This window comes from Arachis ipaensis, chromosome B08 (genome assembly GCF_000816755.2).
Source record: "Arachis ipaensis cultivar K30076 chromosome B08, Araip1.1, whole genome shotgun sequence".
Classification (NCBI taxonomy): Eukaryota; Viridiplantae; Streptophyta; class Magnoliopsida; order Fabales; family Fabaceae; genus Arachis; species Arachis ipaensis.
In genome coordinates, this window is record NC_029792.2 from 7,734,228 (window position 1) to 7,750,764 (window position 16,537).

A 16,537-nucleotide genomic window follows, 5' to 3' on the forward strand; every position below is an offset into this window, starting at 1 on the left:
TATTTTAATGTTCCGCGCCTAGAAATAAACTCATTCTGGGATCTCCGGTGGGTATAAATCAAGGCATAACTCCACGACCACAAATATATCTTGGCATCACTCATGAGCCTAAAAGTGGAACCATCATGGAAAGTTAAGGAGGAACAACAATGCATAACGAAGATCCCAAAAATAAAAACGGAGAGTGAGCCAGTAATTTTCTTTTTGGGCTTAGGCCCGTCGGATTACAAAAACATTAATAAATATCCCATACTTTAGTATTTTTCTAAATAAAAAAAAAGGCAGGTTATGACTTAACTATGAGAAAACCACAGATGAAGCGAAGTCAAATTGAAAGTATCTAAACTTCAGATAATGATGTCTTATGACGATATAATGATTTCCATTATGTATACACTTCAAATTGGCTTAATTTTCTTTTCAATTAAAAGTTTTATTTTTGTATCTAATAATAAAATTCTATATATAGGTACTAACTAACAAAAAATTTAATTATTCAGCAAAAAAAGGAATGTGGAATTAATGAAACTATCAAAGTTAAAATTAGTTTGTCAATGAAGTTACCATGAAAAAGAAAACGAAAAGTTAATTAATTGAGATGTTGCCTGAAATTTAGGAAATCATAAAAATGGCATTGGTTATGTTATGTGACATATGATTTGTGGTGATATATACCTGCGTTTATGTAGGTCTATTTATAAAATATAATGAGCAATATTACATTAGCAATAAATATTATTATTTTTTACCAATATTTGACTAGCAATCATTTGTAGCTACATTATAATAAAATAGTATTTTTGCAACTTTTTTTTATGTTTAGTGAAGATTTTTATCATGCTAATTTTTTTTGCAACTGTTAAAAAAAGTCACGGATTTAAACGTCAGCAGATAATATAGCAATAGCTTTGGACCACCGTTGATAAGAAGTGTCACCAAATTATTTGTGACAATTTTTAAAGTATAAAATCGTCACTAATTTATAAATTTTGTAATACTTGTTAATGTGTTTTTTATGTTATATTTTACGACGATTTGAAACCATCATTAAGTTAGTAAATCTTGTGCCAATTTTTTTAATATTTCGTAACTTTTTAAAACCATCATAATATTTTTAACGACAGTTTAAAATCGTCACTAAATTACTAGTTCATGTAAGCATTATTTTAAATGCTTGTGATCCTTTAAAATCCCACAACATTTCCAAAACACTTATTTATTAAGCTCAATACTCAATACTCAATGTCAACAACACAATAGAAAAGTCAACAACCATATTAATTCATTATCAGATAATATCTCTTGCGAGAGAAAATTAATTAGCATGTATTTATCATTAATCAAGTAATATATTATGATTTCTATCTCAATAATTTCAATCTATCCAAGAGATATGTAAGAGCTAATTTATCACTTAATCACATACTATAACACCTGGATTCAAAGGTTGATCAATTAAAACATAAATCTAAATTTTCTCAACATTATGGTTGCCTAGCAGCGCAATTATTAATCATAATAATATTAGTAAATTTTTTAAATTATATGTAATAAATATTTAAAAAAATAAGAGTGTCATGTAACATATTTTTATTGTATGTTAAATTAGTAATATAATATAACTATATTTTAATTTTAATTTAATTTTAGTTATAATTAGAGAATATTATGTTATATATTTTAATTGTTAAATTTATAATTAGTCATTTATAATATACAAGAGAGATAGAGTTGATGAAAGAATGAGAGAGATAAAGAAAGAAAAAAAAAGAAAATGAGAGAATTCTTTAATTTAAAAAAAAATAATTTTAATTACAATAAAGGAATAATATGTGGTACATTTTTATTATAAAATTAGTCCGATATAAAAAATGTCTTTTATAATTAAAAAAATTTATTAATTATTTTAACAAATTAATTAAAAAAAGTATTGGGTATCAATAATCAATCTGTCAATTTTTTATAATTCAATTAATAATTTAAACTATTTTAATAAATTTAAATTTCAAAAAATGACATGAATAAAAATTTTGAGTAATAAGAATTGTGTTGAGTAACTGCCCACAAAATCACTATGATCAGCTTTTGTCTTCCTCCTATTATCGCGGCATCTTCTTTCTTGCCAACAGCATCGCGTCGCTGCCGCTACAGCGCGCTTCCGTCATAGCTTCACAACCACCATGTCACCAGTTTCTTGGTGCGTGGTAGTTTTGTTCCGGCAGAAATTTTTATCGTGCGGATTGCGGTCAACGTCCTCGCCAGGTGCCAATTCACCACCGCTGGGTGCACTATTGTTCCAGCCGCAATAACCGCTGTGTCACCAGTTCATTGGTGACGGTGAAACTTGTTATCGCGAAAACTCGTACGTGTTCCATCACCCGATTGTCATCGAACGCGTATCCCTCGACGTCGTCCCAAAGTCACGAACAAAAATCTCGCATCTTTCGACGGCTTCGTCGATGGAACGCATATTTGGAGAAGAAAGAACAAATACATCATCTATTGATGTGGGTTATGAATATTTTTTTAATGGAAGTGTCTTTTTATGTATGTGTTTTTAGAAAGTGTTTTTTTATACAAGTATCTTTTAACAGAAGTGTCTTTTGTAGATGTGTCTTTTAAATAGATTAATTAAAAATAAATTAGATTTATTATGAATGATTAAACATGTATTTTTTTTTAAATAGACTTTAAAATTTAGTCCAACAAAAATTAATAGAAGTTGACAAAATTCCTCTTGATTACCCAGCAAGATTGAATTAACTATCACCTCCATATATAGTTGAGGTGAATATAATTATTATCCTATTCAACGTTTACTTCCTTTTTATTTATGCCTTTTATTTGTTCACATCGCAAGGGGAAACAAATAGGGTCGCTCTTTCTTATTGTTGAAAAGTGTCTTATAGCTCTCAAGTTGAGATATTATTTAAACAAAATTAATAAATTATAGAGAAAGTAGATTGAAGACACGAAATTGGTCTTGATTTTCTTATTTCGAAGTTTTTAGGTACAGTTTATTTTTAGAAATTGAAAAATTGAAAGACTGAGATTTAATATTGTATTTGGTAGTTAGTGTTAATGATTGAAACTAAAATTTTAGTTTGAAAATACAAAATTTAAGTCATTTTAGTACCTCTAAAAAATAAAAACATAAAAGACTACAATTTTTTAAGATAGAAACTGAAATTTTAATAATATTTTTTTGAGAAAATTTCACTCCCCTCCCCTGCGAAATACTAAAATGACATCCCCCTCCTCTCTATTTTATAAATGTACATTTTTCTCCCTTCTAACTTTTAAAAAACATTCTCTTTAATCAATTTTAAACTTTTTGTGTTAACTAATGTTAACTTTATCCATTTTTTAAGAAAAAATAAATTATTTTTTGAAAAAATACCCGTTAACAAAAATTTATTTTTTATCATTAAATTTTACTTGCCAAAATATCCTTTAATAAATTATTATTTTATTGATTAAATTGTATTTTCACCAAAATATTTAAAAAAAATTAATAATTAAATTATTTTTTTCTAAGATACCTACCCTTCAATAATTTTTTAATTATTAAATTATAATTTTACTAAAATTTTTGTTAATAATTATTTTTATATTTACTATTAATTTTTTGATATCAATATATATTATTTTAACATTAAATAAAAAAATCTTACCACTGTTAATATGTATAACAATTAATATATATTGATATTGAAAAATAATCTTACTAAAATTTTTTATTTAATGTTAAAATAATATATATAGATATCAAATTTATTGCATTTTATTTGATTAGACAAAAATACCCTTTTAAATTAATCAAATTTTAGAATTCAATTAATCCTAATTTTATAGTTTCAATTAATTTAAACAACAAAACAAAAACATATAAAAAAAAAACAAAAATCAATCGTTCTTCGTCTTATCCAATTCTCCTAATCATTCGTGCCCCCTCTAAAGCAAAGCAAAACATATCAAAAAATTAAATAAAAAATCAATATGTTCTTCATCTTCTCCAATTCTCCTAATATCATTCGTCCCACCTCCCCTCCCCTCTGAAGCACACCAAAACGGCAAAACCCTAGCCCTAGGTTCTTTGCCACCGGCGTCCCCAGGCTCAGCGCTTCCGCTTCTTCCTCTTCCCTCTGTCCGGAACCCAGGTAGCTCGGCACGTCGTCCCCATCCTCGCTGGCTTCTCTGTCCGTGGCTTGGAGCAGCTCGCCATCGGGTCACCGCTTACCGTCGTCTCTGCTCTCGCCGTCGTGTCGCCGGTTGCCGCCGTGTCTCCGTCGAAGGTTAGTGGCCCTGCTTTTAATTTTGCTCTGGTTGCTGAATGCTCGGTTTTTTCTTCTTTCTTTTAATTTCTAAAACTTTTCTTTTCTTTTTTTTTTTCAGCAGAAAAAAATTGATAAAAAAATTTTAATTTTTTGGTCTCGAAGATCTCTGTAGTGAAGCTAGTGGATCCTGAAGTGAAGGAACGCAACGATGAGAAAGAAGGATGTGAAGAATTGTCTGATATATACCACTTACCGCGGGTTTTCAAGCTGAACTACGCGGAGATGATGGAGAAGTTCAAGGTTTGTATATATCCTGATGGAGATCCCAAGACATTTTATCAAACACCTAGGAAGCTCACTGGGAAATACGCCAGTGAGAGATATTTCTTCCAGAACATTCGGGAGAGCAGGTTCCGAACCCTCGATCCGAATCAGGCACACCTCTTCTTCATACCAATCTCTTATCATAAGATGTGTGGCAAGGTAAACATTTTCAGTGTTTTTTGCTTTTTGCAATGTCTTTGGATTATTTTAACTAACTGTATTTACAAGAATGTGTAGCACTTTGTTGGATAGGGGAGCGTTGTCATTTTTTTAAGTGGTAGTTACTATTGAGATCTGAGAAGGTTGTGGCATTTGGTTGATGTCTTAGTGCCACTAGCTGTCTTGTTATGGTAATATGTTAATAATGGTAATGAATGGTTTTTTAAGGATTAATTTGTAAATAAGGAATAAGGATATGGCAAAGTGTTTGAACTTTGTTTCGGATATGCGGTATTAGCACCGTTCTTCACTTGTTTCTTCAAATGGGAGGCTGCAAAAGCTGCAGTAAGTTTCTCAGTATAATAGCTTAAATTATATAATTTTATATCATTTTGAATTTTTGTTTGTTGATCATCCACCCCTCCCTCCAAACCCCACTTTTTCTTGGCAAATGCTTGGAAATTCATTTCAAAGGAAGCTTACAATCTTGAGAAATGGGGGTACTCCACCAGTGGTTGTAAGGCATCTTTTCTTTGCTTCCTTGACAGTTCTTGAATTATAGTTTTCTGAAGATTCACTTTTCATTTTCATTTTCCTCACATAATTCTAGTGTACTTCATCTACTAATCTGCTCTACATTATTGCATAGTAGTGAAAGCATTGACCTTCATATTTATATTTTGTTTTCATTTTCATTTATCCTTTTGGTTGTTGAATATTTAACACGTTAACAGAAACCAAAACGAAGACCATCTTTACAATATGGTGATAAGTGCCAGCGTTCCTCGCGCAGCATGTCTATTAGTCCTACTCTTGAACGTGTTCATGTCAGGGGCCGGTCGCCAGCATTTAACGCTATAGCATCCACTTTTGAGAAGCCTAAAGATATGAACCTTTCAAACCCACCTCCAATTGTGAGAAAAGTGTATCCAAAATCAGGGACAGCAAACTTGAATACTCTTTCTCTTGGTCTTGGATCTAAGTCTTTAGCCATAGCTCGGCTTACTTCTAGTTTTGAAATGCCTTCAAAACGGGGAAAGTTGATACCTCAGTCGCTTAGAGGTATGAAATAATAAACTTGATGAGTTTCCTCCTCCATTGATATTTGATTTCAGTAAGATTTTGCTTTAATGTAATATACCTCATCTGTTTCTTGTGTTGTTATGGTGTAAAGTGACTTCCAATACACTCAAATCAAACCCAAAAAGAAGTGATAGTGAGGATTCTATGAGCAGCAGATTAGAATCTCTTACAGAGGAAGATGCAAAAGAAGGTGAAGCTGACGATGATGAAGGACTCCCAGTTTATCTGTATGATAGCGTTAACACAGCTTCTACCAATCTAGTACCAGACATTGATGTGACTAAACGAGAGGTATAAGTTTTTTCTTAAGGTGATTCAAAGATGATAGCTAAGATGTTACACATATTATATTAAGCAGTTTAGTCAAACATATTAAACCATCTAACAGTTCTCAGCTATCATCTTCATATAAAATCACCTTCATCTTAGTCACCTTTTCTTAATACCTTCAAAACTGTATTTATAAGATTTATTCATTTTGGTTCTTACTTGTTTGAACTACATGCATGCAGGCTTATCTGTCAGCAATAGAGTTCAAAGAAAAACTTGGCATGACGAAGACTGAATTTTACAAGTTGCCGAAATGGAAACAAAACAAACTCAAAGTGACCGTTCAATTGTTCTAAGGTTTACATTATACTTTGCCTCGTGTTGATTCAATGCAGTTCAAGTTACAGGTAGAAGGAAACTTTTCCTGTCACTGTCTACATATTTTTTAACTTCCACATTGTTGTCTGTGCTCTTTTTCTTATACACCTCAGATATGCTATCTATTATGTAGTGATAAACTGGCATGGATTGAAAGGAACATCATCGGTGTTTTTTTAACATAGCTGCTTCTGCTCTTCCCAAGATGGATTTCATGATGTAGAGAGAAACCGGAGATTTTCCACCATTCTCCACCTTTATTTGTAGTGGTTTGATGATGTGCAGAGTTTCTTTCTTTGTTGAGAACTGCTTGAGGTTACCTTTATTGAGTTTTCTCTAACCATTCTTTCATTCATTATTAATTTTGGTGAAGCAATTTTGAGCTTGCAATATGATAATATCTTAGGTTGTATTGATAATTGAGGATAAAATTTGTACAGCAGAGTGTATAAACCACTCAAGTTATTTATTTTGCAAATAAAAGTATCATCTTTTTCTCTTCTTATTCTTGTTTATGGAAACTTTTTCTTGCTTTTGTTGAACTTCAGAGTAATCGTCTTTGTAATCTCAAAGTCTCTATAATTTCAAAATTATGAATTCAAGCCATAAAATTAACTACGGTCTCAAATTCTGAGTTAATGCAGAATGCTATGTTTATAGACTACTGGTCTACTATAAGAATATCATTTATTAAAAGTAACATATTTCTCGCTAAATATTAAAATTAATGTGTCCATATCTTTAGTTTTCCAATTCCAAGACAAAGTTACCATTTTGAAGTTCTTCTCCATTGGAACCAGTTCCTTCAATATCACCTTTTCCCTCATTATATCTACTACCATTCACATGCACCACATTCTTCTCCTGCTTGAGTTTCCAACTTTCAACCCTTTCTTTCCAGTCAACATTTCCAAGACCATAAGAATTTAAGTCCTATGATGGATCTACAATTCTTACTGGAACTGTAACAAGAAAGATATTATCAAGTAAGAATCCATAACAACCATGAAAATATAATATGGCATATCATCAGTTCAAGCCAAACCCACACCTGGTTGCATTTGATCAACATATGGAAGTGAGTGAACCTTGTCAGATGGACCTAAAGGGCCTGATGTAGTTCGAGCTGATTGCGTATCAGGTATAGCAGTCTCACTAGAAATCTGTACAAAAACTTGTTCAGTAAGTGATATTACAAATGAAGTAGTATGAGAAGTGAACTAAACATTATTACTTCAGGATTATGGAAATTGCTAATCATAGAAGCAAGAGCACGGAAATGCACAATATGAAGTAAGATCCAACCAGGGAAATAAGTTATTATAGTTAGAATCTAAAAATCCAAATTTGATGCATTACTTGGTGTCGATGAGTCAAAAGTGGAATTGGTTGTTCACGTCTTGAAGAGGAAGAGATGTCAGCATCTTCATCCCACTGCGGCCGTGCCTTGGCCTTTCCTTGGCCATAACTGAACTCATTCTCCAAATCATCAACTTCATCCACATATTCATCTCCATCCACTCGAGGATCAATTCAAAGTTAAGACAAAGGATCATCAGAGTCCAAAACAGAAAAAAAGAAAACACATATGCACAAAGTAAACTACCTTTGTGCCTTTTGTATCTAGTCTTGCACTGGAGGCAACACTAGTTCCCATTCTTTTGCTCATATTCATAACAAGGACGACAAACTGGAAATGCACATTCATTGCAAGCAACAAAGACATCGCCGCTGTCTGTTAATCCAACAGTTTCACCACAAATTTGACAAATTGATCCATTCAAATTCTTCAGGGGTTTAGGCTACAGAATAAAAGGCATTTCACAAGTTGAATTACATCAGTAGAATTTAAACCAGATTAGCTTCATCAAACTCTTATAAACTGATAAACAAAACTAGTCATTTACCATCCAAAGGAAATGCTCAAGCAGGACTAGTTCTAATTTTAGAATGGAAATTAGTTTGACTTCATTACAATCTTTGTGATGTATAATAAGAAAAAAAGTTAAGTTCAATTCATTAACAATTAGCAATAATATCACTATATAAGTACATAGATCTATAAGAAAAATATCCAATGTCATTCACATTCACATCAATCGCAAAACTCCATGAAAAGAAACATATCAATAGCATCATATTCACATCAATCGCATTATGTGACTTTTCTAAAGTCAAAACCAATCCAAAACATATTAAGATACATACATGTGAATCTAAATACACATATGAGCTGAGTAAGTTTACCTTTTTTTCTCTGATCAGGCAGCATCTTCAAAACTGAGCATAAATGAACTTTTAATTATTTAAGCAAAAGCTACATCAACCAGCCCCTTCTCTCGGGTATAATCCAAATCACCCGAACTCCCACTTCCACTTTAAACCCCAAAAAAAAGGGAAAACCAGAGTTGCACTAGAACTCCCGCTTCAAGAGGGAATGATCAAAATGCAAAGAAATATCCCAAAGAGGTCATAAATAAATAAGATAAAACAAAAGTAAAAGGAAAAATCTTCACTTCAAATCCCAACAGAGCTCAATTCATATATCAAAGATACTAATATTAGGTAACATGTATTGATTCTGAATCCATCTAATTATGATTAAATCAATCATAATATCAAAATGGCATAATAATAAGCACCACTAGCAGAAAAATCATAAAACATAGAAGTAATAATGATGGTCAAGAAAACCCACCTTTAAAAATAATACTACTTATATCTTTAGTCAAATGGAGACATTAAATAATCCGGCAAACAAATACGAACACAAACGTAAACAAAATATAATGCGTATGTCACTGGAAGGTTTATATGCCCACAAAAAAATAACAAAAAGGGAATGTTATAAATCTAATCTTCCGAAAATTCATAATAATCAAGATGGTGATTATTATACAACTTTCTAAGATTTTCAGAGGCCTTTCTTTTGACCCTATACGCGATCATGTTATGATTCTTCGACACGAGTAAGACTGCAATCTTCATTCGATTCCCATCATCAACCTAATAAAACATTAACATTTACACATAATGCTTAACTACCTAAATATCAAAGAAAGAATGAGAATAAAAAATAATGTATAATATTACCTTTATATTAAAATGATCATCTTCAAAACAAGCTATCATCCAACTTGCAACCCACACACCCGCGTCATTCCTAAATATCGAGCAAGATATATTAGAGTACTATATAATGCATAACTTTCATACCAATAACTACTACTAATATTATCTTACGATCCATGTTCGAGGGTGAAAAGGCCCTCCGGTTCTTCTAATTCAAATTGTGAAGAATTCCGATTCGGAGTAGTCTCAAAATCATAGAATAAACGATCTTCTAATACTTCGTCTAAAAAAATGGCCTGTTTAAGTCTATGTCAGAATTTAGTTTTTTAGTCATATATCTAGATAATTAACAAAAAAAACATAAAATATGGTTACTAATTTCAAGGATGTCCTCTTTCGCTTGAACTATTTCTCAATGGGCAACGGGTCTAGCAAAATGATTTGTCCTTTAACACGATTGATCACTATGAGGTATCAGTGTTGATGACCTTCGTCAATAGTCTCAGATACAGGGATAAACACCTAATCAAGAGAAAGTCATTTTAGTTATTAAATTTATTTCATACCCATATTTGCTAATTTGAATTTAAAAATGCTATAAACTTCTTGAATAACAAGCATTAAGTTATGTTATATGGTGTATGCAACAATTTTTACTCTTTTTAAGTAGTCGACTTTGCCCAAATAAATATCTGTGATGCAAGACGGCAGACAGCTGGGATCCATTTTTGTCTTCTCTAACAACTGCATTATTTTTGCCACTTGTTTATATGCGCAATAAAAATAACAAATACCAGCATTATTTTAGTGTTATTTCTCTGATATGCTTACCGCAAAAATTGTAGGTAAAAATCAATAACCACTTTCTCTGGTCAACTATATCTTTATCATATCTGCTACTAAGTCTAGCACAAGAGAAACAATTGGCTTGCCTGGCATCAAACTCTTGAATACATCTCTGTGAGCTGTATGATCTGAAAACACTATATCCTCCTCATCGCTGCCAAAGATAAATTAACGTAAATAAAAATAGCTAAAAAAATTCACAACGCCGTTAAAAAATACCTCCGGGTAGTTTTCCTGACATGATTTCCAAAAATTCCTTCAGTGCCCACTTGAAAGTTTTGGACCTTTCATCTAAGAGCAGAGCGCATCCAAAAATAGTTGTTTGGCCATGGTGGTTGGTCCCTGAAAATATGACTAAGGACTTGTTGTAGACATTTTTCTTGTAAGTGGTGTCAAAAGCGAGTACATCGCCAAAACATTCGTAATCAACAACGCTTGCTCCATCAGCCCACACCAAATTATCCAACCTACCATCCTTTAAGGTGAACTTTCCTAGAAATAATGGGTCACTGTCTGCCTTGGACAATAGATAGGCCAACGTAGCAAATGCATCACCATCTTTCACTTTGTCACGCCGAGTCTTACTAATGTGGTTATGTAAGTCTTTGTTGGTAAAACCCACTTTATCATATCCACCTTTTTGGAAAACAATGTAACCCATTATGTGGCAAGTTTTAACACCACATGCTCGCAAGCTGTCTGCTTGTATTTTATCGGCCTCATTAAGCCCACGATTCGCGGTAATAAGATGTCTGTACTTAGGTGGACACAGTGGATGATTGTGTTCACTCTCAAAGACACTGACTTTCCACTTACCCGTTCTATAGTGACGAATGAAATGAATCCTCGCCTTGCAGTTGACACGAGTAATTGCCCTATGCTCCCTTTAACGATTGTCCCTTTTAAGGTGCTTCCAATGTCTTTCTTCTACTTTATTGCAAACCAATTGTCTTGTATTAATGTTGCCATTAGCATCCACCGTCTTCAAGTCTTTTCGGGACACAAATCTATAGCACTGGGCATATTTGGCATAAAATTCACAAACTTGAGATTCTGTATCAAACACCAGTCCCCATATGTCTTCGATGGTCAAATCAGTTATCAACTTTTCAAAACCATCAACATTAATTATATCTGCCTCTGCTTCATCTACAGTTACATCCACCATATCATCACTTTCATCGGAACTGCACTCATACTCAACACTTAAATCCTCCGATTGATCACCATCCTTATATGACTCTTTGTCATCATTCTCTATGACTGAACTTAAAATTTTAACATGTTAGGTACTAAATAAATGCTAGGAGAATGGAATAGGCAAAATGAACTCAATTTTTTATGATTATAATTATTGGTCAATCAAATTCTATGAAACCTAAGAGCTATTAGTGCATAAGAATGTTATTTATATGACAACTAAGAGTTACGGAAAAAAATTCTCTAACTTATTAACTTTCTATGGTCTTTCTTTTGAAAACAAGAATACAACAGATTCAAATAAATATGAAATGACTTATTATCTAGGAGCATAAAGAAGGAAAATTGAGTATGATCCACTATAATTTTCTTTTTATTCTTTTTGCACTTTTTCTAGTGATAAAATTCACTCAATGCACTTATTTTATTTCAACTACCCTGTTTTAAGATCACAATTTTAGTCACATGCTTCTCAGGTAACTTACCTAGGGGAAAAGTGTTCTATTTGATAAGGTAAGGATAACAATAAGCAGGAGTTAATCCTTTTGATCATTAGGGAGTAATTAGCTACTTAAGTATTAGTGATCAGTTTCAGTATTTGTATCAACTTTGCACAATGAGTAAGATTTCTCTATTCGCACTAAATAATGCAGGCACCTAATTCAACTAACAAAAAGTGGTGGAATCCCATTAAATTTTCAATTTGTTGAGCATCATAAGGTTGGTTTTTCTCCAATCCCCATCCATCATTTTATATTTGAATGAGTTAATAAAATTATTTATCATGCATTTTGCAGACCCTAACATTTACTTTTACTTCTATGGGCAAGGAGAGGGTATGGAATCTAGATGGTGAGATATTTGAAGCTCATCAACTTTCAGCTCAAGTATTCCGTGGCCTTGTGTGCTTATTTGCATCTGGTCCTCAAGTTTAAGTCCATGAATGCTTTGTTTATATTTATTTCCTTTTCCTTTTTTTTTTGTTACAAGGAAAATCATGAGTAAGCTATTCAATTCAACATAGGTTGTTACATCTAAAACAATGTTTCCTCATGTAATATAATTATATAAATGTAGTAATGCCTAATCGCCAATTTTTGAAGCATGTTATTACATAGCATGCAGAGAAAATTTCAAGCATATGAAGCTTTTTTTTGTGCTAAGTTCAAGATTTTTTATTTCTATTATTAGTGTTCCATATAATCTAGAGAAAAGGTCTAGGTATCCTTTATAACTTATAAGCCTTAGCTTCAGCAACCTGAAATGGCAATTGTGTGCATAAGAAACAGTCTTTTAAAAACTTTCTGTAACATAGAATTGGAAATCTTGAAACACAGCTTCACTAGTGTTAACAACAAATAATGGGAAATCCCATGAATTCTTTAAGTCATTTCTTGGTTTTTCTACCAATGTTATTTTTTTCGAAACTTAGTACTAAAATGTCACTTCTTGAAACTAATTATTCAAATATTACCTTTTCTATATTACTTATTATAAACAACTATATAGTAAATTAGTTGTCACTATGGCAGTGATGTTCTATTAGAATATTTACCAAACATCTATTTCCTAATTTTTATACCGTAATTATACCACTGTAAAATGAGTTTGACTTCAAATTTTTCCCAAAATAAATGGTCACTATAAACTAGTATGCAATGAGGTGTAGAATTCTCCTCAAACCTGAATAATGCGACCACGACCAGAGAGGACGGGAGCAGAGCGGAGAAGAGCGACGGAATAGGACTATGAGTTATAGAACGCGGGACTCCACCACTTCGGCAACGACGCTCGCGATTGCCTATGGAGGCGCGAGGCTGGAGCTCCCTTGCAACTGACGGCGACAGCGAGAATTCCGGCGGCGGCGGTCGCGTTGGAGGAACTTAGGGTTTCCTTCCAGGGAGATGCTCCTAGTGAGAAGAACTGAGAAGACCAACCCAAGTTAAATGATTTAAGCACAATTATATATTTAGCCCACTCTTGCACCTACGGCATTACGGCAATACTCTTCTATTCTGTTTTGTTCCTCAACAGTGGCTCTCTGCAAAGCAAAGGTGAATAGAGCTCATCATTCCATTTTTTACTCTGCTCAGTTATTTCATCTCTATAACTTCATGGATTTTGCATTTTAGTTCGTTGTTTATTTCACTTATCATAATACTGTTATTGTTCCTATGTTGTTATCACTGACCTGAATGTTCTGCGCTCCATCTATTTGTTGATATGTTCAAATGAATAACAGTTTGGTTACCCTGTGTGCAGGTTATCTGTTTGATATGGAAGGTGGAGAGAACATTCTAGATATCATTAATAATGATTATGATGATGGTGATGATGTTTTAATGGTTGATGTTGAAGAAGGAGAGTTGGTGGAACCTGATTTCTGGAATTCTTTGGGACAAAGTGAAGCTGGAGGTACCAATGAAGCAAATGAAGACTCTCATAATAAGGACCACAGGCTTAGAGCTCAAAAGAAAAGTAATAAGAGAAAGAAGAAAGCTTCAGGGTCCAAGGCAATTGATATAATCAGGTTTATTATTTTCTCCAATGTGAAATTTAATATTATCTTCATGGACTCATTTTAACTTTATGACCCAGTAGAATTCGGATTGTTTTATGATGTATTTAAGGCTTTTGAATCTCTTCATTTTCATTTAGTTATAGAATGAAGCATTGGTCACTGCTCCATTTTAATCCCAACCTTAATACAGTCTCTGAAACTTAATCGAATTAATGTGTAGATAAACTTGATTTGTTTGTATCTCTATTAACAAGTTTTGGCTGCCATCTTGTCCACATGATTGAATTTGTAATGAATTGTGTGCTTTTTAGATTTGTGATAGATGTGTGTCGCTGTTTGAAAGAGAAAAAACAATATATAGTATACATTGCTGTAGGTTGCCTAGGGACTTTTGCACTAAGCGATCTCGTCAGAGAGGTAAGTTATGCATTCCATGTCGGTTTAGAAAGCAAGTTTTATTTGTTCATTTTTTTTGTCCATAAGAGTGCACCATGTGATTTGGTAGTATTCAACTAGAAGTCTAGAAGGTATATCTAATCAGAGGGTCTACCAACCCAATTGTTTTTCTGTCATCAAAAGCTAATCAAGGATTTGTTTCTAATGAAATTAGATGTGCATTAAGATACTATGCAGCATCTAAAAAATGAAACTATTGTGATCTAAATTAAGTTTTTTATTAAAAAAATTGCATTCACAGTTTCAAAAAACATATGCAGATAAAATAAGAATTCAACAATTTGTCAAAATTAACAACTAATATCAAATCACATAAATCAAACCAAATTACCCTAATTACAAAAATCACACCAATGCTATAATAATTCAAATCACATAAATCATAGGGAGGGAATTACCGGAAGGGAGAGGCTGACAACAGTGATGAAGAATGAGGAAGACGGCAAAGAAGACGACGAAGAAAATAGAACCAGGAGGAAGACAACGCTCTCTGGAACCAGGAGGAAGGTGACGCTCTCTGGAACGCACAAGATGGCGATGTTCTATGACGCGACGATAACCTCGATTGCAAGACAAGAGAGGAGAGAGGGAGAGATCTTGCGTGCGACACACAGTGAGACAGATGAGAGAGATCGAGCAAAGAGAGACAGAGAGAGTGAGGATAGGAAGAGGAGAGAAGAAGATGAAGAATACTGAAATCTTCAGAGACGTGATTCAACAGCTGGGGTTTCTGAATCCAGATAAAGAACAATTTTGATTTTTTGTTTTTTATATGTTTTTGTTTTGTTGTTTAAATTATTTGAAACTATAAAATTATGATTAATTGAATTCTAAAATTTGATTAATTTAAAAGGGTATTTTTGTCTAATCAAATAAAGTAAGGATGTTCTAACCTATAACCTATAAATTACGTATAATCAATATTATAACGTGCTATTATTTAACAAGAGAATAATGTTTATAATGTAAGCTATTAAACTAATAAAGTCGAATAACGTAAGCGTTTAATACTTTTAAGATCATAAGAGCTAGTTGTAAAATAGTGCCTGTCTGAAATTATGATGTTATGAATTCTTATACTATTTATGTAACTCTAAACTTATGAGTTGTCTTATTTAATTAATTTTAAAATAATGAAAATTCTTTTAATTTCAATTTTCTAACCTATAAATTACGTATAATCAATATTATAACGTGCTATTATTTAACAAGAGAATAATGTTTATAATGTAAGCTATTAAACTAATAAAGTCGAATAACGTAAGCGTTTAATACTTTTAAGATCATAAGATGTAATAGCTAGTTGTATGAAAATTCGAAATATCTTTCGATCATCAAGTGGATCTATTAGTCTTTTGATATTTTTGAGCCTGTTTTTAGCATTAAGTAAGGAAAAATAGTTCACAACACTTACTATTTACTATTTAGTACACTTATTATATTCCATTATATATCTTCCTAATATTTCACTTACTACCGAAGAAAGGAATTGGGATTAGAGTCTAATCTTCGCCAATGATGTAACCTAAGGTTTAGTGTTGTTTCTGTTTTGTCATCGTGCATATGGTGATCACAAAACTTTAGTAGAGCAAATGCAAAACAATTACTTTCCATAACAGCAAGCTAAGGTGTTTTATATATATATATATATATATAAAGGAGTATATAATAAAGTATTACATACTCACCAAACACAAAAAAGGTATATATAGTACAAGTAAAATACCAAAAGGTAAATAAAAAAAGGAACTAACCAATGAAATATTAAGAATTAATTCACTCAAGACACATGCATGGTAAAGTGATGGAGACGCCTCTTCATCTGCAGCTTTTAATTGCAGCAAGAGAAATGTTTCTTTCATAAAAACACAGGTTGTATCAAACCCAACGCGAGCGGTGTAATCGTCCGTTACATCTTTTAATTTCCTTTTCTCTAAATATATATACATGC

General features: G+C 32.4%; 2 protein-coding genes and 2 long non-coding RNA genes across 6 annotated transcripts; 2 read left to right on the forward strand and 2 right to left on the reverse strand.

The window, feature by feature from the left end:
- LOC110265651 (villin-4-like) lies at positions 4,026 to 6,990 on the forward strand. 3 transcript variants are annotated; one of them, XM_021108782.1, is made up of 6 exons: positions 4,027 to 4,295; positions 4,440 to 4,760; positions 4,989 to 5,105; positions 5,212 to 5,277; positions 5,495 to 5,822; positions 5,935 to 6,990. In XM_021108782.1, the coding sequence occupies exons 4-6, from the start codon at positions 5,212 to 5,214 to the stop codon at positions 6,138 to 6,140; spliced, it is 600 nt and encodes a 199-aa protein (XP_020964441.1). In that variant the 5' UTR covers positions 4,027 to 4,295; positions 4,440 to 4,760; positions 4,989 to 5,105; the 3' UTR covers positions 6,141 to 6,990. The 3 variants fall into 3 exon arrangements, with proteins under 3 accessions (XP_020964442.1, XP_020964440.1, XP_020964441.1); XM_021108783.1 differs by having other exon boundaries at positions 4,026 to 4,295; positions 4,399 to 5,105; XM_021108781.1 differs by having other exon boundaries at positions 4,026 to 4,295; positions 4,440 to 5,105.
- Positions 7,116 to 9,675, reverse strand: LOC110266176. Its single transcript, XR_002353182.1, has 4 exons — positions 9,585 to 9,675; positions 7,851 to 9,497; positions 7,543 to 7,654; positions 7,116 to 7,453 (listed from the first exon to the last, which is right to left on the reverse strand). It is a non-coding gene; the product is annotated as an uncharacterized LOC110266176 (long non-coding RNA).
- LOC110265220 (protein FAR1-RELATED SEQUENCE 5-like) lies at positions 10,440 to 11,070 on the reverse strand. The gene is made up of 2 exons (XM_021108092.1): positions 10,649 to 11,070; positions 10,440 to 10,563 (listed from the first exon to the last, which is right to left on the reverse strand). The coding sequence occupies exons 1-2, from the start codon at positions 11,068 to 11,070 to the stop codon at positions 10,440 to 10,442; spliced, it is 546 nt and encodes a 181-aa protein (XP_020963751.1).
- LOC107612291 lies at positions 13,283 to 14,394 on the forward strand. The gene is made up of 2 exons (XR_001613678.2): positions 13,283 to 13,663; positions 13,872 to 14,394. It is a non-coding gene; the product is annotated as an uncharacterized LOC107612291 (long non-coding RNA).

Coding starts and splice junctions, on each gene's coding strand:
- LOC110265651 (XM_021108783.1), top strand. CDS start 5,212: ATGCTTGGAAATTCATTTCAAAGGAAGCTTACAATCTTGAGAAATGGG. Junction 5,278..5,494: donor GGGGTACTCCACCAGTGGTT/GTAAGGCATCTT, acceptor ACACGTTAACAG/AAACCAAAACGAAGACCATC. Junction 5,823..5,934: donor GATACCTCAGTCGCTTAGAG/GTATGAAATAAT, acceptor TATGGTGTAAAG/TGACTTCCAATACACTCAAA.
- LOC110265220 (XM_021108092.1), bottom strand. CDS start 11,070: ATGGGTTACATTGTTTTCCAAAAAGGTGGATATGATAAAGTGGGTTTT. Junction 10,564..10,648: donor AAGGAATTTTTGGAAATCAT/GTCAGGAAAACT, acceptor TATCTTTGGCAG/CGATGAGGAGGATATAGTGT.